At 43.9% G+C, this 21,623-nt stretch overlaps 1 protein-coding gene across 4 annotated transcripts in view; it reads right to left on the reverse strand.

Annotated features, from left to right (window-relative positions):
* ILDR1 (immunoglobulin like domain containing receptor 1) overlaps window positions 1-21,373 on the reverse strand; it is a 36,678-nt gene extending 15,305 nt beyond the window's left edge. For all 4 annotated transcript variants that reach the window (XM_066347599.1, XM_066347598.1, XM_066347597.1 and 1 more), the window contains exons 1-3: window positions 21,172-21,373; window positions 6,543-6,713; window positions 5,063-5,212 (exon numbers count right to left, since the gene is read on the reverse strand). In XM_066347599.1, coding sequence (XP_066203696.1) covers window positions 5,063-5,212; window positions 6,543-6,713; window positions 21,172-21,226 — 376 coding nt within the window. In that variant the 5' untranslated portion in view covers window positions 21,227-21,373. The remainder of the gene's footprint in view (window positions 1-5,062; window positions 5,213-6,542; window positions 6,714-21,171) is intronic.
* Between the last annotated feature and the right edge of the window lie 250 nt (window positions 21,374-21,623).

The raw sequence follows: 21,623 nt of genomic DNA on the forward strand, positions 1-21,623 counted from the left end.
TTTTGTGGTTTCAGCATTGTTGGACACTGTGGAAGCTCTCAAGAGGAAATGCAAGTGATCTGAGGGGAAATAAGGCCCATCTCTGTCTCAAGAGAGCTTCAAGTCCAGACAGAGGCATCAGGGCAGCCTCCATGTCCCCACTGTTTTAGCCACAGTAAGTGTCAGGGGACATCTTCAAATTTTTAAAGACCTTAGCATTACAGATTCACTCCTGCTTAGTTAACAGTCATATCTGCCTTTTAAATTTTTTTTATATTTAAAGTATAGTTGGCATATAATATTGATTAGTTTCAGGTATACAACATAGTGATTCAACATTTATCCACCATATGAAGTGATCACCACAATAAGTCTGGTAATCATCTGTATATTTGCAATTATCATTTGTCAAGAAATATTTATTGAGGAAATGAAACAAAAATGTGAGATCATGAACTACTGGAGCTAACATTGACTTCAGTTTCCTTCTCTTTCTACGTCAATCCCTCTGATTATTTTCCTACCGATGGCTTTCCAAACCCACTACCTTTCCCAGAAACAAGCTTACCACAGACTTGGAAGAATGGTGAAAACGATTTGGGGGAAATTTCCCCTCAAAGGTCAATGTGTACTATAAATTTGCCCCAATTTTTATTAGAGACATAAAACATCATTTTAGGGATGTCAGAATAATAAGGACATTCAAATATGTTAACATTTTAAATAATCCAAGAACTGATTTGACAGGGTCATCTCAAATAGTGTAGACATGGTCATAAAAGGATCAAGGACATCAGATGTCACAAGCCTAGAAATAGAAATAAAAACCAAGGGGAAATACCACTTTCCCCAGGGAGTAGAAAGTCAGAGTCTCATCCAAAGTGGTTGGCTGGGAGTGGAGGTAGCAGACAGGACTGCCCAACATTAGAAAAAATGACAGAAAAGCAGGAACTACTACCCATGGGGACTTTCAACCTTCAAAAACTATAAAGGAGACTTGCTAATTACAGACTTCAAACTTTGGAGTCAAGTCAGAGCTAATTCTTTGGGCTCAGGAGAAAGAACCACCCTGAATCTTTGAGAACTCCCCTGAAGACTGGCAAAGAAGAGTGTTCCCTAAGGCCATGAATTTGTAAAAGGATCAGACTTAAGTATTACAGCCAAAATATTAGGAACAAAGTTGGAAGCAATTGTTAAACTAGTTACCTTTAAATAATCTACCTTTAAACAGTCACAGAATATTAACTGATTTCTTCACATTGTTGCTATGGGTATCCGAAGTGTATTCCCCCTACCCTCTTTTTCTTGTTTCTTTCTTTTTTATTTTAGTGAGAGGAGGGGAGACAGAGAGACAGAACTCAAATGCAATGGACCAGCATCCATCTGGCAAGCCCACTAGGGGGCAATGCTCTGCCCATCTGGGGCCATTGCATCCAGAGCCATTTTTTAGCACCTGAGGCAGAAGCCATGGAACCATCCTCAGTGCCCGAGGCCAGCTCACTCGAGCCAGTCAAGCCATGGCTGTGGGAGGGGAAGAGAGAGAGATAAAAAGAGAGAGAGAGAGAGAGAGAGAAGGGGGAGGGGTGGTGGAGAAGTGGATGGTTGCTTCTCCTGTGTGCCCTGATTGGTAATCGAACCCAGGACATCCATACCCTGGGCTGACTCTATACCACTGAGCAACTGGCCAGGGCCCTCTTTTTCTTTTTAACAAGCAAATGTTTACTTAACATAGGACACAAAACTCACTGAAATAGGCTCTGGTTTTGTGTCAATAACCCATCACACTAATTCTGGTTTACAAGATATGAGTGTGGGGTGCTAACCCATCCACCCAAAAGTATGCTGAGTGACCTTAACTAAAGTTCACTGCATACTTACTGTTTGCTAAGTGACTTATACGTATTGTCTCACTTAATACTGACAACTCCCTAGGTCCGTGATGGTGAACCTATGACATGCATGTCAGTGTCATTTTCGATGACACATGACTGCATGCAGCTGCATACCAGAGAAGTATGGGGCTGCATGCCGAGAAAGATGTTTCATCCTCGGCTCCTGCATGGCCAGGTGCAGGATCCGAGAATAAAACATTTGCTGTAGTGTAGACACTCTGTACCGGAGATCTGTAGGCCAAAACAACAGAACTCCGGCACAGAGTGTCTAGTTCTGAGAATTCTGGTTAGGCTGTTAGGGGATCTTTGACCTCACTTCCGGCCAGCGGAGCAGGGAGCAGCGAATGCCTGCCGTGGGGGACACATCTCTGGGGGCCCTGTGATCACCATCATCAGCAACCACATAACCATAGCAACCATCATCCAATCTACTATTCTGGGGTGTTGTAAAGCCAGTAGCCACGGCCACCATCAGAGCCGCCTGGCCCATGCAAGTTCGCATTAGATTCGGACAGACGATAATGAAACAACGGAGCCAAGAACTGGTGGGCTGTCATCTTTAACCCTACCTTGCACCCAGCAGGCAAGTAAAAACACACACTGGGCTCCAAAATCCACTCATTCAGTGCTCACAAAGCTACTGACTGATCTGAGTTTCCTAGAATCAAAGGTTTCTACCTCACCAGTCTCATTCACCTCTGTTCCTCATCTCCTCTCTGCACAAACTTTGCACAAAACTGGCTTCTCCTTGGGGCCTTGGCCAGTTGGCTCAGTGGTAGAGCGTAGGCCTGGCATGTAGGAGTCCCGGGTTTGATTCCTGGCCAGGGCACACAGGAGAAGCGCCCATCTGCTTCTCCACCCCTCCCCCTCTCCTTCCTCTCTGTCTCTCTCTTCCCCTCCCGCAGCCGAGGCTCCACTGGAGCAAAAGTTGTACTGGGTGCTGAGGATGACTCCATGGCCTCGCCTCAGGCGCTAGAATGGCTCTGGTTGCAACAGAGCGACGCCCCAGATGGGCAGAGCATCACCCCCTGGTGGGCGTGCCAGGTGGATCCTGGTTGGGCGCATGCGAGAGTCTGTCTGACTGCCTACCCATTTCCAACTTCAGAAAAATACAAAAAAATAAAATAAAATAAATAAAACAGACCCGGAAAAAAAAAAACACAAAAAACTGGCTTCTCCTTCAACGCTCCGCCATCTTGGCTGCTTCTCCTGGCCTCCTCCACATGGCCTTTCTCTGCTCTCCTCTCTAATGCTAATCTCAGGAACCATGAGAGCAAGCTCCCGGTCTGCCCCCATTTTATAGAGTAGAAATCAAAACCTTTAATCCAATATACAAATAAGGAAGTCTCTGATACAAAGTCACTTATTTGAGGCATAATGGGATTCCTTATGACAGTGCACCATACTACATCAAAAAGGGTGGGAAAGGCTTAGTCCTAAAATCAAGCCCCAGGCTACAAGGATCCTGCCTGCCCACAGCCCACCCCAACACACATTAATGTAATCACACCCATTCCAAGCAAGAAGGGCAACTAATATCACCTGGGCGATGGGCTTCCACATGGGCAGCGCCATCTTTAACAAAGTGAGCATAATACATTTTATCTGCCCAACAGGTGTCATGGATTTCTAATTGACCATGATTACTGAGATAAGTGAGGGGGAGGCTGGAAGAGGCGAGGGCCTGTGCTATGGGTGCCATTTCCTGCCATTAGAAATAGCGGCAGCCATCTTAATTTACATAAGATGCAACTTGCAGAACTTCAAGACAGCATCTGGGCTCAGGTGTTTGTCAACTTGAGGTCAAAGATTGAGAATCTGGAAAGGTGCCGTTTGGAGAATCAAGAAGAGTGCCACTACGAACAGGAAATTTGGAATGCCTGGAACCGATTACCAGACACTTTTAGCACCCTGAAAAATATAGCAATGGATTTACTCACAATTTTTCCCTTTATGTACTTTTGTGAGACCTTATTCTCAGCGTTAAATAATATAAAACCAACAAAAGAAACAGATTGACAGATGAAGTTAGTAGCGCTTGCTTGGGCTTGAAGTGTAGAAAATATCAAACCTTCAATTGAAGATTTAGCCAATGAAATTCAGCAAAAAAGAAGTCACTAATAGGCAGGTTAGTTAAAGAATTCCCCCTCCTCCTCACTTATCTTAGTTCACGGCACCCCACACAAGTTAAATAATATCAAGACCAACAAAAGAAACCGACTGACAGATGAACAAAGAAGTCACTAAGCAGGTAAGTTAAATAATTAGTTTTTGGTTTATTAAATACAGTTATATATTACAATTATACATTTTTTGTTATGTAAACTATAAATATTGCGAAATTATGTTTTTTTCTTGAAGTGACACACCCCCCGAGTTATGCTCGGTTTTTTGGTGAATTTTGACAGACCAAGCTCAAAAGATTGCCCATCACTGCCCTAGGTACTATGGCAAGTTTCATTTTATAGAAATTGAGGCTAAGAAAATTGAGGGGACTTGCCCAAGTTCACAAACCCTGTTAAGTGCAGAACGGGGACTCACACCTGAGTCTAATCACCACTCCCTGTACTGGGCACAAAGGATAGATACGCTTTAGACAGAGCTCTCGGATATCACATGTGATGTTCACTTCAGTGTGGGCAGACAGAGACCATTATGCTCATTTCTCAGATGAGGCAACAAAAGCTAGAGAAAATATCAGCTACTGGTCACTGAGCCAGCACATGGAAATAATGGGACGCTCAGCCAGGTGTCTGATTCTAAGCCTAACACTCTTTTCTGTTTCAATGAAGGATGCCAGTCACAAGGTGACCATCTCCTTGGAAGGCCCTATGTCCTTAGATGTGTGTAACAGCTCTGACCAGAGGGAAATTCAGGAGCCTGGGGTTCAAGCAGACGCTGAGAGCAATTCGTGGAAAGGATCAAAGGAGCTTGATCCACATCTGAATTCCAGGGAAGCAGAGGAAACCATACCCTCCCAGACTGTTAGCCAGAGCTCATCCAGAGACCAACTTCCAGGGAAGTGACTTCAAAGATGCAGCACATTCAGTACACCTGGCGTGTTCCTCAAACAGTGATAGGGACCAAGTAGATCATCTGGCAGCAGAGAAAGAAGGAAATCCCCACAGTGACTCAACCTGGCATCTGTACCTCTGCCACCCTCAGTCCCCTGCCGCCTCCTTCACACTCACGATTCTGGATGGTGATCTTGCGCTGCCGGTAATCCACCCCCAGCACAGGCTCATTCTGCCCCCGCCTCTGGGCCACGATGCGAACTTCCCGCTGGCTGTCATTGCAGTCATTGGAAGGGTCCTGGCCCAGGGATAAAGCCGCCTGGTATGCTGAGGAAAGAGGACACACCCAAGTCAAACAGCAATGGGAGCTCCCAGGAAGAACAGTACCCTTAGTGTGTCTGTGCATCCCCAGGGAATCTTGTTAAACATGAAAATTCTGATTCTGTATGTCTGAGTGAAAAGCAGTGGTTCTGCATTTCTAATGAGCTCCCAAGTGATACCAAGGAACCACAGTTTGAGAAGTGAGCCTCCAGACCCCTCAGTAGGCCATCATTTACATATCCTGGCTGCACCCCCATGTCCCATCCCAACTTCCCTTGTCTCATTTTCAGATGCCCCAGACTCTGCCCCCCTGGGGCTTACCCTTACAACACGAAGTTGGCCAGCTGTTAACGCCTACTACCCTAGTCTCTCTTACCTCCCCACTTAACCCAGGCATTCTACGAGTAACCTTCCCAGGAAACAATGTCTCAGTTTAGAGAGGAAGGGGTTTTGGGGGACATGAGGCTCCGTGGATGGCTCAGTTAGGCTGCAGTTTCATATTGTGAGACATTAGTAGGACTAAAAGAGCAACACTGAGGTCTCCCCCTCCTTTCCTCATCTCAGGAAGCTCACTTCCTTCCTACAAACAGGACAGGGCGTCTACTTCTGTTCCCAAAATTTCGACAAGGTTAATTGCCCCAGGTTGACAGTGGGTACCTGGGTTCCCTTAGAGAGTCTGAGATGGGCGGTTAGGAAGAGCTTTGGTTCCAGACAGCAGCACTGACGTGAATGGGGCCATTGTTACTTAGAGGTAGGATTTGATTTGGCTAAACATAGGGGGAGATGTGCATCTCAGAGATGTCAAACAACAACTGTGCTCGCTGGGTGCAGTGAGCTCTACATCACCGAGTGTTTAGTCAGCAGAGGAATGACTGTCCACCAGGAAGGCGGGCCGCTGAACTGAAATCAGCAGTGGGCAACAAGGTCCACAAAGGACCATTCCTCTTGCACCCCCGGGGGTATAAGAGTCTTCTTGTTGGCTTTCTCAGGGTGGGGAGATGAGTGGCAGGTCTGCATCCTCAGCTCAACGCGCTGGCATGGACTAGGAGGCGGAACTGGCTCTGTCTTCTACTTAATGTCTGAGCTGCTTTATATCTTTTTTAAAACAAGGTGGGACATAAATTTTAAAATAAATATAATAGTATGTGACCTTCAGTAAGTGACTTCATCTGTGTGGGCTCAGTTTGTTTATCTATAAAATGAGGAGACTGGATAAAGTGACCTTTGTGGCTTCTTCTAAGACTTATGAGGATTTGTGATCCCTAAATAATAACTACACTCTAACAGCAATACTTCACAAAGGCACCAGGGCAGAGCAGGAGGGGAGGGCACTCACATGCAGAGTAGTAGTCAAAGATGGGGTCCTTGCAGAAGGACTTGAAGCGCCATGTCACTACTACGTCCTGGAGCTGGGCAGAGGTGGTGTAGTCACATTTGAGGATGACAGAGGCAAACAGGGTGACATAGCGCTCTGTGTGCTGGACGGTCACCAACAAGGACAGGCACCCTGAAGCCGAGAGCAGGAGACAATACTGAAGACAGACCAGATCTCTGGGAGGTGACCTACTTCTGTTCATGGGGTAATAAAAGCAATGCAAATGAACAAACACAAGGCCTGTCTGGCTGGGAGGTCACAGGCAGAGTCTGAGTTCTTACTTGGCCTGGGTATAATGTCGGGTGGATACTGCAACAGACAATGGGGAAGACAGCAGAGCAAAAGATCAAGGGCAACTCCCAAGGAGCTCACGGTCCATCGATAGTGACAACACATGTAACAACAATAAAGAAATTATATTAAAATAAGGCCATATTTGTACTGGAGTGACATTGATAATATATATATTTTTTCACAGCACTTTCTTTTAAAATGTTTTCCCATTTCCCTAGGGATAAAGTTCAACCTCTACAATGAAGCCCACAAGGCAGGTCAGGTCTGCCTTCAGCCTTTCTCTCTCGCCTCATCTGCCTTCATGGCCTCCCTTAACCTCAGCTGCAGCCACTCAGGACTGGCTTCAGTCCTTTCCACGCCAGGACCGCGTCTTTGCCAGGTCTTCCCACACATGGACCTCTCGGCTGCAGCACTCTCCCACGCCACCACTCTACCCCCTTCACTGGACTAATTACTATTTATTCCTTAGATCTGCACCTGCACCCTTCCCTCCTCCAGAACCCCTCCAGGGGTCGTCAAACTTTTTATAAAAACCGCCCACTTTTGCAGTGCTGGTCAACCTGGTCCCTACCGCCCACTAGTGGGCCAATCGCAGCGCTGTTTGGTTGCGTGGTAGGGACCAGGTTGACCAGCACTGCAAAAGTGGGCAGTTTTTATAAAAAGTTTGAAGACCCCTGATTGGCCTCTTTGCTGTAGGCTCTGAGAAGGCCAGCATGCTTTGTCCAAAACTCACTGTTTAAACACAATCACCACGTACTGTGCCTGTCGCCTCTCAGGCAACCAACACGTTTGTTGAATAAATGATGGAATGAATGACCAAAAATACATTAACCAGTGGATAGTGGCAGCTCAGGTCAACAAAAGCATTAAGCAGATGAAGGAAAAATTATCAGACTGGTAAACAAATTTTATCAAGAAAGACTCAAAGAGATTAAAAGTTTTTCTTTTTAAAACCTCCCTCCTCTTAACCTTCCAAATACGCAGACATACTCCAGGTCTGCCTTGATAAAGAACCAAGTGGCACAGAAATGTCTGGCAGCACTTCGGCACAGTCAGAGGGCCACACGTCACTGGCATCTTGTCATGTTCCTACGTCAATATGGTTCCAGGCCGGCTTACAGAGGATCTTTCATGGCAGGGTTAGTGCAGAGCAGGAGGACTCAAAGTTGAGCATACACCACCAGGAAACTTGTGACAGCCCAGATCAATGTCAGTAGGAGTGTCTGACTCAGTAGGACTTGGGTGGGGCCCAGGGATTCATATTTCTAATAAATTTCAGGAGAGGCAGATGCTACTGCTCTAGGCACCATACTTTTAGAAACACTGGTGTAGACTTGATTTTAAAAAAATCCAGGCTTTGGACTCAGATATAACTTGGTTCAAAACTTTACTACTTATTTAGACATTGGACAAGTTATTTACTCTAAGTCTGTGTTTCCTCAACGATAAGTGAAGATTATAGTAGTACTAACATCATCAGGTCCTTGCAATAATTCAATGAAATAATCCATATCCAGGGCGTGGCACAGTGCCTGGAACATATGCTACCATGTTAGCATCAGCACATGAGTCACTCTCCCTCTCCCTTTCCCCCAATTACAAGTTCTCAGGTAGAGTTGCCTTTATTTTGACTGACTTATTTCCATAAACAAAACGAATACAGACCCCCATTACAGGGAAGCTGGTGGGTCTGTCTCCATGGCCACTGGTTCTGGGTCCCACCTCACTTTCTGGACATAGCCCATATCAGATTGTCTGCTGAGGCTTACGAAGGGCACCTGCACCCACTTTTCTCACATCCACCGAGAGACAGCAGAATGCTGTTCAGGACAAGCTCTGGCCCCCAGAAATGACCCAGGCCATCTCCAGGGCTGGGCTATAACCGGCCGTGGAGAGAGGGCCTGCAGAAGTGGAGAGGAGACCTGCGGATAGGGGAGACCTCATGAAGGAAAAGACTTAAGCTCGATTCTAAGACTCAGATAGGATAAAGATTACACATGAGAAATAGAGGGCAGATAAACTAACCGTTTCAGGATGGAAGATAAGCAAAGATCCTTAGCAGGATGGAGCACTTACTTGGGGAACCTGGAGGGAACCAACCTAACTGGCATCTTGGGCTTTAGGGGAGACAGAGGGGATAAATAAGGTGGTGCTGGCGTTGGTGACGGGGAGGTGGGGAGACGGACTGGAGTCTATATCACACTCCAATGTCTTTTTCTAGTTAAGAGATCATCACTGAAGGGTTTTCTGAAGAATATGGTGACAGTGGTGTTTTTAGGAAGATAGGTAACTTCCTTATTCAGCTGTGAATGGAAAAAGAACATCATTTTGCAAATAAGCCTTCAATAGTTTGGGGGAAAATAGCTACTGTCTCTAACAGCTGTAGGATTCCAGGAACCCTTTCAGACCAGAAGAGTCCAGTGAATAGCATCGCAAGCCTAATATGGATTCTATCATGATCTGTTTTCTAAGTTTTGCTTCTCCACCCTCTATTTATTTCCAGAACTGACCTGAACTAGACTTTGGAGCCTGTGCCCAACACAGGTTTAACCGAGCAGAAGGAGCTACAGGTGAGATTCTGACAGTAAGTTTGTCAACATTAGCTTCTTTTTTTTTTTTTGTTTTCATTTTTCTGAAGCTGGAAACAGGGAGAGACAGTCAGACAGACTCCCGCATGCGCCCGACTGGGATCCACCCGGCACGCCCACCAGGGGCGACGCTCTGCCCACCAGGGGGGCGATGCTCTGCCCATCCTGGGCGTCGCCATGTTGCGACCAGAGCCACTCTAGCGCCTGAGGCAGAGGCCACAGAGCCATGCCCAGCGCCCGGGCCATCTTTGCTCCAATGGAGCCTTGGCTGCGGGAGGGGAAGAGAGAGACAGAGAGGAAAGCGCAGCGGAGGGGTGGAGAAGCAAATGGGCGCTTCTCCTGTGTGCCCTGGCCGGGAATCGAACCTGGGTCCTCCACACGCTAGGCCAACGCTCTACCGCTGAGCCAACTGGCCAGGGCAACATTAGCTTCTTTTGTATAGTAATACATATGGATTGGAATAGGGAGAAAACCACCGATTTGCAGTCTAAACAAGACCCGAGGTTCACACAGAACTTTCAGATATTTTCTTTTACATAGTAAATATGAGCCCTGGGAAGAGAGGAGCTGTGCCCATTTCATATGCAGCAAACGTGAGACTGGAAAGCGTGACTTGTCTGTGGTTGGTCATTCATTTTCTAAGAGAACATGATTCAAGAGTCTTCCCCTGAGCAGTGCTCTTGCCAGTCTGCCTGGCCATTCTCTAAATAAAGGAGCATGCTTGATATCCATTAGCTTGCAAAGAATTTGGAACATGGGGCCAGGCTATGTGAGCAATAATTAATATACAATTGGCAACTGTCATTCTGATACCATAATTAATAAACTATAAGTTATTTTCGCTGAATGGTAATTCAACATAAATAGCAGTTTACACTCAGTATCATTTGTATAGAGGTGAAACATTTTGGGTGAGAAGGATACTCTTGCTGAGAGTCAGAGGAAGCAATTTGGTTGGAGCCAGAAGTCGCTCTGGAGTAGCTTTGAAGATGGCTGAATCTGACACTCTGAGGCAGGCGAATAGAGATAGGGATGATCACCTTCATGATCAAGTCCTCATTCAGCTCCCCTCCCGTGAATGCTCTTATTATGAGCAAACCACACCTGGGGTCAGAGAACTCACCTTTACCAACGTCAACACTGGCTGTGCCGCCTTTTATCCTCTCTTCAATTTCATCCCTTATGTGAATTTCAAGCCTTAAAATATGCCAGGTTCCCAGGTTCCCAGATGTTTTGATCACATAGAACTTACTCATAGTCTGTCCAGGGGTCTGCCAGCCTGACACATTCTGCACAACTCTCAGGCCTCCCCACCCCCATGCCCCTATAACCCTCAGCTGGAGAGTAAGGAAGGGTCTCAGGATAAAAGGTAACTGAGCAACCAGCAAACCCTTCTCCCTTCTTCTGGGTTGTTGCTCTGGACCTCAGCATCTATTGTGCTGCTGAGTGAAGTGCACACATTATCTCTAATCCTCACAACCCTCCCTGTGGTGGCATCAGCCCTGCTCATCTATGTGGGCAAAAGTTTAGACAATAAGCCAAGCCCTCTCAGCTTCAGGATTTGAATTTGGGGCTTGCTGACATCAAAACCCAATCTTTTTATTTATTTTTAAGCCAATCTTTCCCAAGTAGGAAAGTATAACCTTCCCAGTGGAAGTCAGGCACTGGACTTTCTAAAAGCAAGAGGATATTTCAGATCGGGGTGAAGACAAAGAAAGCAGCAAATCCATCTGGAAGGCAAAGACCTCCCCTCTTTCCCGTTAGCTTACAACTTCTCTATAAAACTAACCACATTGGACACACATACGACTAAGCAGATCAAGTTTTGAAGAAGAGGCCATAAGCAGCAAAATCAAGGCTGCAAAAGATCCAAAGGGATAAATGCCCTGTTTATAGACTACATCATTGCTCTTTTAAACTTAGAACTACAAGTTTTCCAATTTGTAAATTATCTTATTATTCTTAAATTTCTTCATCTATGATATCTCCTTATCCCCAATTCATTGCCACCTAATTTCCCAGCTGTCTCTATCACTTTTCCCTTGAAAACTTTTTTTTTTGTATGTGTGATAGGGACAGAGAGAGACAGAGGGACAGATAGGGACAGACAGACAGGAAGGGAGAGCAATGAGAAGCATCTTTGTTGTGGCACCTTAAGTTGTTCATTGATTGCTTTCTCATATGTGCCTTGATGGGGTGGGGGGGCTACAGCAGACTCAGACTAAGTGACCTCTTAGTCGCTCAAGCCAGCGACCTTGGGTTCAATCTGGTGAGACTTGCTCAAACCAGATGAGCCTATGCTCAAGCCAGCGACCTCGGGGTTTTGAACCTGGATCCTCCGCGTCCCAGTCCGATGCTCTATCCACTTCACCACCACCTGGTCAGGGTTCCCTTGAAAACTTTAATTCTAGAGACTGGCTTCCTGAATTCAGATTATACCTTCACTTCCCACCAGAGACCTGGCAAGTTATTTCCAAACTCCAGTGGTTTCTTTACACGCAAAATTGGGATGATACTAATACTGGCCTGGTAGGGTTGTTGTGAGGATTGAGATAAATGTCCAGCACTTAGCAAAGAGCCTGGCACATACTAAACACTCAACAAACATTAGCTTTAATTTGCATGCATCTTACCTACCTTAAAATACTGAGATCAACTGAGACCATTATGCAAAAGCCTTTGGAAGAATTAAAATGATACAAATGTAAACTATCACAACTGTCTTCTCTTTGCAAAATGAGTAAGTGCATAAAAACTTTTAAAGCTGTGTTGCTTTATACTCTGGCAAATCCGTTCACAATTTACCTCCTCTGTGAAAGAGGAAGGGAGGAAGACCTGTCATTTCAGGGTGGAAAGGTAACTTCAGATGACATACCAGAGCTCATGGGAAAGAGGGAAGGGGAAGGGGATTCTCTGTTTCCCACTATGAGGTACTTTCCAAGACTACTGTGCAAAGTGGGGACTACCATCTGACATTCAAGTAGAAGAAAAACACATCAAAAAAAGAGTGTCTTTACAACTAAATGCCATGTGTTCTCGGATACATGCACATCTTTGTAGATTTATTTTTGCATTGTCTTCCCAGTCTATAATCAAATTGGGCAAGATGTCTTACAGTTTCTAGAACATACTATCTATAGAGCATAGGGATATAGGTGCAAAGCTTTTTTTTTTTTTTTCTTTAAATAAGAACTGCTTCCAGCACATGAGATGGCATTTCCCCTCCTTTCGACACGGAGGGTCCTACTTGGAAGGGGATGGTACCAGAGGGGGAGAGCATGGTCCTTCCTGGTAAGGGCGGTGGCCTAGTGCTGACGCTGAGGTCTTGATTCTTGAGTGCTTTTCAAGTACACAGTCACCTCTGCTCCAGTATGCAGCTTAACAAAAAGTACACAGGTTTAATCCTATCACAGTTTATTTCTGAGCAAGCTATCTCCCCGAGTATATTTGCCCTCTGTACTTCTTACATTTCCTTAGATAACAGTGCAAATATGAGAGAAATAAAGGGGAAGAGGGGCTGGCAGTGAGTACAGACAAGAAGTAAGGGATCTAGAGAGTTAGCAGAGAGCTGGGGTGAGGGAGGAATTATGTCTACATATTACATATTTAACAAAGGTCTGGCCTGTGCTACTCAGCAGTGCTAGACATGGGGCGGCACTAAACGTGGCTACGCTGGGGAAGAAACTGACATACGCTGAACACTTGCACGCTGTTAGACATGGCCCTGCGTGCCTTATTATACAGCATCGCATTTAACGTTTGCAAAAATTCGACGAGATAAGCTTTATTTTTATCTGAATTTCATAGGTAAGTAAGAAAAATCCACTGGGAGATTAAGTATCTGGTTTAAGGTTACACAGCTAGAAAGCAGCAGAGCTAGATTTAAATTTACCCCTCTAAAATTCCAAAGCCTACACTGTTTCCAGTGTACTGACTGCTTTCTGGGTACGTTTTTCCAATGGTGGAGGTTTAACCTTTAAGGGATATTCACATAGTTAAGGCACATTCACAAATTCATTTTAACCATTTTGCATAGGAACCATTTTTTTTTTTTACTTTTTTTGTAATATTAAACAAATAATAAGAAACTTGAAACAATTAAGAAGGATATAAAGTAAAATGTTCTTGCCATGGGTTCCACTCTCCAGAGGCTGAGAATTTGGTGTATAGCCTTTCCTATCTTTTCCTATGCAGCTCTTTAAAAAATTAATATTATGCATATTGTAAAAATTGGCTACATGAATGAACCATGTTTATTTATACATTTTCCTAATAATGGGCATTTAAGGTGCTTCTGATTTATTACAAACAATAACATGAATTGTTAAAATGAGTATCTTTATATAAAGTATCTCTTCACATGCATGCCTTTCAGTAGAATATAGTTCTTTTCTTTCTTTTTTAAATGTTTATTTTATTGATTTTAGAAAGAGAGAAAAGGAGAGGGAGAAAGAGAGAGACAGGAACATTAATCTGTTCCTGTATGTGCCCTGACCGGGGATCAAACCAGCAACCTCTGAGCTTTGGAACGATACTCTAACCAATTGAGCTATTTGGCCAGAGCTAGTATATATTTCTTAAAGTGAGATTGCTGGGTCAAAGTGAATAAGGCTTTTATATTTTAATAGAAACTTCAGGACAGAAATTTATATTCACATCAACAGTGTGATAGTCCCATATTTCACCACAATCTTTCCAATTAAAGAACATATAAATCTTTAAAATTTTTTGATAAACTACCAGGTGAAAAAATAGTTACTCAGGTGGTTTGAACCTGGTATTCCTTTAGGGGTAGAAGATAAAACCTTGTTGAAAGGCAGAGGCTTGGAGTTTCCCAAAGCCTGTCAATTAGATCAGTGACTCATCCATGTCCCCACATGCTAATCTCAGAAAATATGCAAATTTGGGTCTCACCAGAATGACAAATTTCTATGTTCCCTGTGTCTTCAGAGGTCACTCATTCACTTAATTTATTGAATACCTACTATGAGCCAGGCACCATTCCAGATGATGGAGGTACAGTAGCAAATAAGGAAGACAATGTCTCTTCACTACTGGAACTTACACTCTTGGTGGGAGAGTCAGCAATAAATAAGTAAACACACAGACAAGGTATTCTGTGGCTAAGCTTTACAGGATTGCTCAGAAGCTGAGAGAGCTTTTTTTTTTTTTTTAAATTAAGTGAGAGGAGGGGAGGCAGAGAGACAGATTCAAGCATGTGCCCCCACCAGGATCCACCCTGCAAGCCCCCTACTGGGCGATGCTCTGCCCATCTGGGGTTGCTGCTTCATTGCTATTTTTTAGAGCCTGAGGTAGAGGCCACAAAACCATCTTCTGCACCCAGGCCAACTCGCTGAACCATCAAGCCATGGCGGGGGATGGCGGGGGGGAGGGTGGAGAGGAGGAGGGGTGGAGAAGCAGATGGTTGCTTCTCCTGTGTGCCCTGAGTGGAATCGAACCTGGGACATTCATACACCAGGCAAGCTCAACCAATGAGCCAACTGGCCAAGACCCTGAGAGATCTTTGAATATCAAATCTTACTACTATACCACAGGGACAAGAGGGGCACACGAATCCAAATACTCCTGACAGCTCTTCTGGGTTGTTTTAAATTCTAAATCAAGCCCCAAATTAAAGAATCATCCTTCCATACAAACTGCGCCTTCTCAATGTTTTCCATCTCAATGAATGGGCAACACTGAAAACTAGGAATCATCTTTGACATCTCTTTGTCCCTTACTCTCCATATAGAATCTATTATTAAACTGGGTTTATTTATCTCCTAAGTATTTCTGGAATCTCTTTCTCTCTCTGTCCATCCTCACTCTTACCCTAGTACAAGCTACCATCACTTTCAGCCTAAATATTGCCTCAGCTCTACTGATACCTGCACCTACTCTGGTTCTCAGCCATGTAGATTCACACTGCTGTCAGTCTCCCAACTCCTTCTCTTTAAAAATCTTTAAAAGTGTCCACTGTTCTTAGGATAAACACAAAGCCTCCTACCATGACCCATGAAGCCATATATATCTGGTCCTACCCACACCTCTGGCCTCATTTCCACCATAGGCCCTGTGACTTCCTCCACTCAGTCCCGCTAACATTCTTCCCTCTCCACATACTCGCTGAGCTCCTATCTAGTTGTCTTGCACATACTATTCCTTTAGTTTGAAATGATGATTTCTCAGCTTTTAACTCAAGCATCACTTCTTCAGGGAGGGCCTCCTGAATGAACATGGTCCATCTATTAGATGTTGTTGTGGTACCTACAGCTCTTTTTCATGGTTCCTGTCAAAGTAGTATTTCTACATGTGCTTGTATTTTCTTTAGACTTTAAGCACCACTGGGCCAAGGCCACATCTGCCTTTGTTTGCCAGCATGCCTGCCGGTTAATTACCCAGCATCTCATTCCAATGCATTGTTATGCATTAAACATTTGCTAAGTAAAACCAATCAATTCATATGAGACAGGCCAAACTGCTTGGAACAAATTTTAAGTGCTCTAAAAGAACAGGAAATGAATGGTTAAAGTTAACCATTTATAATGTGGTCGGATAAAAACCAAGAAAGAAGGGTATATGTTGGGGCAAGAGGTGGTACAAGAGCATGCCATTCAGTGGGGACACAGTGAGCCTTGAATTCCACACAAAGAGCTTTAAGCCACTCTTAAAAGCTATGGGGAAGTTCCTGGAGGATTAAAGTGAATGTAGGAAAGATGAACCCAGGTAAGGTAAGTTAATCTATCATCTGGGTTGAAGAATGGTTGGAACTAGATGGAGAGGTAGTAGTTTTAGCAGCAAGGAGACTGTTAAGATGCTTAAAGTAGGTTAGGATGAGGTTTGTCACCTAGAATAGAAATGAAGGAGCATTGTGATTAACTGAATTTGGGAAATTAAAAACGTGTCAAAATTGCTTTCCTCTGAACTCACCTTGCACTAAGATTTATACATCAGAAGATACAGAAATAAGGACTGGAGAAAGACGACATAATCAGAGTCTTCCCAATTTTTTTTTTATTTTAATGGGGTGACATTGATCAATCAGGGTACACAGGTTCAGAGAAAACATCTCCAGGTTATTTTGACATTTGATTATGTTGCATACCCACCCAATTCTTAAAATACATAATTTTATTTCTATTCCAAGGACTTCAAAAAAGAAAATAAAGAATTAGGCTGAAAGAAATCCAGGCAGATGATACATTAATTACCTGGTATCTCATGCAACTTCATTGTGTTAGGCAAGGTGTTCAATAAGTAGCATTTAGTTAGACAATCTATTTCTATTTCTGTATACCAGGATCCAATTAGACAAAACAATCCCACTCCATGACATGAAATAGACAAAAAGCAATGGACTAAGAGTGAGGAGCCTGACCAGGCAGTGGTGCTGTGGATAGAGCATCAGACTGGGATGTAGAGGACCCAGGTTCAAGACCCTGAGGTCGCCAGCTTGAGCACAGGTTTGAGCAAGGCTCACCAGCTTGAGCCCAAGGTCACTGGCTTGAGCAAGGGGTCACTCTGTCTGCTGTAGCCCCCCCCCCCATTCAAGGCACATATGAGAAATCAATCAATGTACAACTAAGGAGCCACAACGAAGAATTGATGTTTCTCATTTCTCTCCCTTCTTGTTTGTCCCTATCTGTTCCTCTCTCTGACTCTGTCTCTGCCACACACACACACACACACACACACACACACACACACACACACACAAAGAGTGAGGATATCAGGATTCTGGTCACGGCTCACAAATTAACTCCATTGTGTCCACCTGAGCTGTGTGACTTCCCAAACACAGATTTCCTTATCTGTAAAACTGGCCAGGAGGGGAAGACAGGAACTCAGAGTGACTTCTACTTATGTTTAGCAGAACACAGGGATTCTGGGGAGATATTTCAGGGGGTCCCATGGGGACAAGGGAACTGCCGAGCGGGCAGCCTCCCATCCACCACCCATAGGCCCCTCACCCTGAGAAGCTCCACTTTAATATCTCCTATGTTAGGGATCAAGATGTCATCAAATCTTCAGTTTGATTCTAACCTTCATTCATACCTCTAAGTAAAAATTATGAGTTTTAGATGCTTAGAATCTCGTCCCTTAGGATTTAGCTGTCTGATTTCCCAATGAATAATATTATATGTTGATAGCTGTAGGGATCTATATAAGTTAACACCACTCTATGACCTTAAAATTTTTTCAAAAAAGCACAAATGACACACCCTTTTAGAATTTGGGGGTAGGGAACTTAACTTTCATTCCAGGAATCAACTTTGAGGTTGAACAAGACAGGAACTGTTAGCCAATAATGCAATGGGCTACAGGTACTTACTTTCACCTTATCTTAATGTTTTGTTTTTAAAAGCAAGTACTACTTGTGTGATAAAAATTTATTTCTTTTTAAAGAAGAAAAATACCTCTGACAACTGATCTCTCACAGCTCAGAGCACTGGGACTATGGCAACTTCCCAGGACTCTGTGACCTCACAGGCTTCATCAGGGGCCCCAAGCCACACCAAATAACAAGTACCCAAATCTGACATCATTTCACCAGCGGCCCACGCTTTGCAATTGCAGAAGCTTAGATGCTAATCAGAGGACTGGGTTGACTCTTCTTTAGAAACAGAAGAGAACAAGGTGATGGACCAAAATGAACACACTCTAGTATAGGGATTTCCAAAGTTCATATAGCAATTTGTAGTGGATCTTGAGAAAATCAACTTACTGGATTTTTTGGTTTAGTATTGTTAATTTGGAGAATATTTTCTATGAATTTAAATATTATTAACATAATATTTGATGTCAATTTTTATTTCTTTTATTCAACGTAGTAACAGGGTTTGTGTGTGTGTGAACCTTTTTGTTTCTGTTTTATAAATCTTATGTATGTGTTTACATGTCACAGTGTAAATGGTATTTCTTTCTGGGAGCTGTGAAAAAAGTTTGAGAACCAGAGAGGAAGCGGATCTTCACCAGTCTGATCTTAGAGACATTTTAGTAAGTTTAGCTTAAAAATAAAGAAGTGAGGGCAGTAGGGAGAGACCCAGTATTTCCTGAATGATGACCACATTGTCGACACTGTGTTTGATTTTAACCCACCCAACAAGAGTTAGAGTTTTGAGGGAGGGAAGCGAGTGGGGAAGAAAAGGGTTCTGTCAGGAATTTTGCCTGCTTTCTAGATGAAGGGAGATTCCTTCAAAGTTACAACTTGTAAGAGGTAGATTATGAAATCCAACCTGATAATCATCTATTAATTGCAGTTTTTTAGCTGCAGGTGAAAGAGGAGTAGAAAAGGCTAAATTGTTTCTTTGAAATTAGCTTTATAAAATTCTACTTGGGTCTGAGTCATGACACCCATTGTCACCACGGCTGGCATTTATTAAGCCCTCACTTTGGTCCAGGAACTGTATGTATTAAGTGCTTTAAAACCTTCATTTCATTTAATCATCACAAAAACCTTATGAGAGATGTACTATGATCATCCCAGTTTACTGGAGGCTTTTAGCAATTCAGAAAGTTGACCAACATCACGGATACAAAATCCAAATGCACATTAAAGTAGTTGAATGCACCTTTATTTACATTTCTTGCCCATATTCAGGGAAAATGCCTGCTAAAAGAGCTATTTCTCCCTTCAAGTGTTGGAGTCAAAAGAGTTGAAATCTCAATTTCTCATCTATGATAGAAAAGTGAGGTTAGATGTTACTTAGGACTTTTTTACATCCTAAATGCATCATGCAGGTAGGCTTCCATTTAAAGAAGGCCAGGCCGACTGAGCAGTCTTTATTATTTTACTTCTAGCATCCTAGCTACTCACACTACATGTCTGGTTCATGAACTCTTGGAGCAACGTTTTCTGAAGTCCCTGTCTATTTAGCAATGTGCTTACTAGAACATACCCTTTGTTAGCATCACTATGGTTGGAAAATGTTCATTGTTTGATATTCTTCAGAAAAACTGAATAGCTTTTAAAACATTATGCTGATAATTTAAAGATTGGGGTTTATACTCTAATGGAATTTTTGTCTGCAAGGCATCTTTTCTTATTCTATTGACCTGGATTACTGCTGGCTACAAAATCCATGCCCCCTTTCAGCTCAGGAGCACTCTGAAGATGGGGTACCCAGGGGCAAAGGTGGGGGTAGAACTCTATTTTCCTAAAAAGGCAGCTCAAGCAGCTTCAGAAACTTCTAGCTGCTATAGACTCTGAGCTGAACACAAGGCACTGAAGAGAAAACTATGCAAAACTGTGGGATTTTTATGTATTAGCTTCTATAGTCCAAACTGATGTCTACCCTGGTGGAATTTCAGGCACTTTGATTTAGGTGAAGTGTGGTCTATTTTCTTGTGTATCATCAGTGTTTAACATCTAGTCTAGCCAGCTTCAGATAATTTGTAGGCCCTATATCCTGCAGAAAATGTGGTAAGCTACCGGACCTTAGAGATACCAATTTTCTAGTTTTCCTACCCTTTTGCAATCCTCCCTCCCTCAGTATTAAGCTTAAGTTATTGTAGAATCTTATCTGAATGAGTTTTCATTACATCTGAATGATTTTCATGTTCTATTAAGCTTGTAAAAATGGAATTCTGCCTGTACCTTCATATAACATCTTTTCTCTTGGAAAAATACAAGACTCAAATTGGTCTGTGAGCAAATTGAGCTGACCTCCCACTGACAAAGAGGTAAGAAGGCAGTTATTGTTAAAAAATGGAGAAAAAGGTAAAACAAAATAAAACAAGGCAGAACTTCAAAGGGAAATGATATGGAAATGATACGTGCTGGTTTGCAAGGTGACACCTGCATCCTCACTGAACAGGGCTGAAAGAGCCTGCACATGCCATCATTCCCTACCTGGTTTCACTCGTGCAGATACACACTTCTCTCATATTCCCAAGAGATAAAAACTGAGACATACAAAACCATGCTTTCCAAAGCAGACAGAGGATTGGCATAGAGGTTGTGTGTGGTTGGAAACCTGAAGGGCAGATACTGAACATGGGAGAAGTTAGAAAGTTAGAGAAGAGGGTGAATAGAAAAAATAAAAATAAAAAATATGCAAGTGACCCTGAAGATGGTTAGCAAAGAGCTAAAAATGTTGTGGTCCTGTAAAACAGGTTCTGAATCATACCGAACATCCATTATATATATACCGTGTTTCCCCGAAAATTAAGACAGTGTCTTATATTATTTTTTGCTCCTAAAGACATGCTAGCTCTTATTTTCAGGGGAGGCCTTATATTTCTAAGCTTGAAAAAAATTGCACTAGGTCTTATTTTCGGGGGATGTTATTTTGGGACACATTATAATCTCCCAGGAGTGAAATAAATGCATTTCTGGGCCAATATAGCTGTCACCATATCTAAAACCTAAAAGCAAGTATCAGATGAAAGGAAAAAGTAATCAGGAATTACAAAAGTGGTATTACCGCATCTATCACGTCAGCTTTGGAAACTAAGAAACGTCTAATGACTGCAAGAGGGGAAACCAAGAGATTCCTTTCTTAGTTGCACCTGTTTCTGAGGGGCTTGGGATAATAAAAGAGGAAAACAACAGGTTCCCACAGGTGAAACTATCCAGTCCCCACACTAAGAGCCACCGAGCGCTGGCCAGGCCTCCGCTGCCCTGCGTGGCCAGCTCTGCAAGGCGGGCAACAATGGCTTCCAGTTTCCCCGGGCACAGGGTGGGGACCCATCTCCCCACGGCTCACCTGTTGGGAGCCAGGTGAAGAGCAGCAGCCAAGGCGCAGGTAACTCGAGCCCCATGCCGGCCCCTCTCTGACCCCTTTCAGCACAGGGGTTCTGGGGTACAGTCTTCCCGCATCAGCGGTCGCCCCGGGACGCAGCACTTAGCCAGGAATCCCTCCGCTTCGCCCTCTGCGCACCGCGGCGGAGGGCCGGCCGGGCGGGGAGCAGGTACGCTCGCTCCCTCGCACCTGGGGCGCTCCGCGAGGCCCCGCCCCCGACCCCGCGCCGCCGTTTCCTGCTCCGCCCCCGGTCCCTGAAGACCCAGCCGCCTTTCCTACCTGCTACCGATTTTTCTGCAAGCTGCCAGGTGCTGCCCCACCTCACCGAAAAGGTGTCTCCAGCCACTCCCGCCTATAGAGAATGTGCCATTTTTCAACAGAAGTTTTTCTGCACTCTTAGCCCTGGATAAATTCTT

Source organism: Saccopteryx leptura, chromosome 8 (genome assembly GCF_036850995.1).
Source record: "Saccopteryx leptura isolate mSacLep1 chromosome 8, mSacLep1_pri_phased_curated, whole genome shotgun sequence".
NCBI classification, from domain to species: domain Eukaryota; kingdom Metazoa; phylum Chordata; class Mammalia; order Chiroptera; family Emballonuridae; genus Saccopteryx; species Saccopteryx leptura.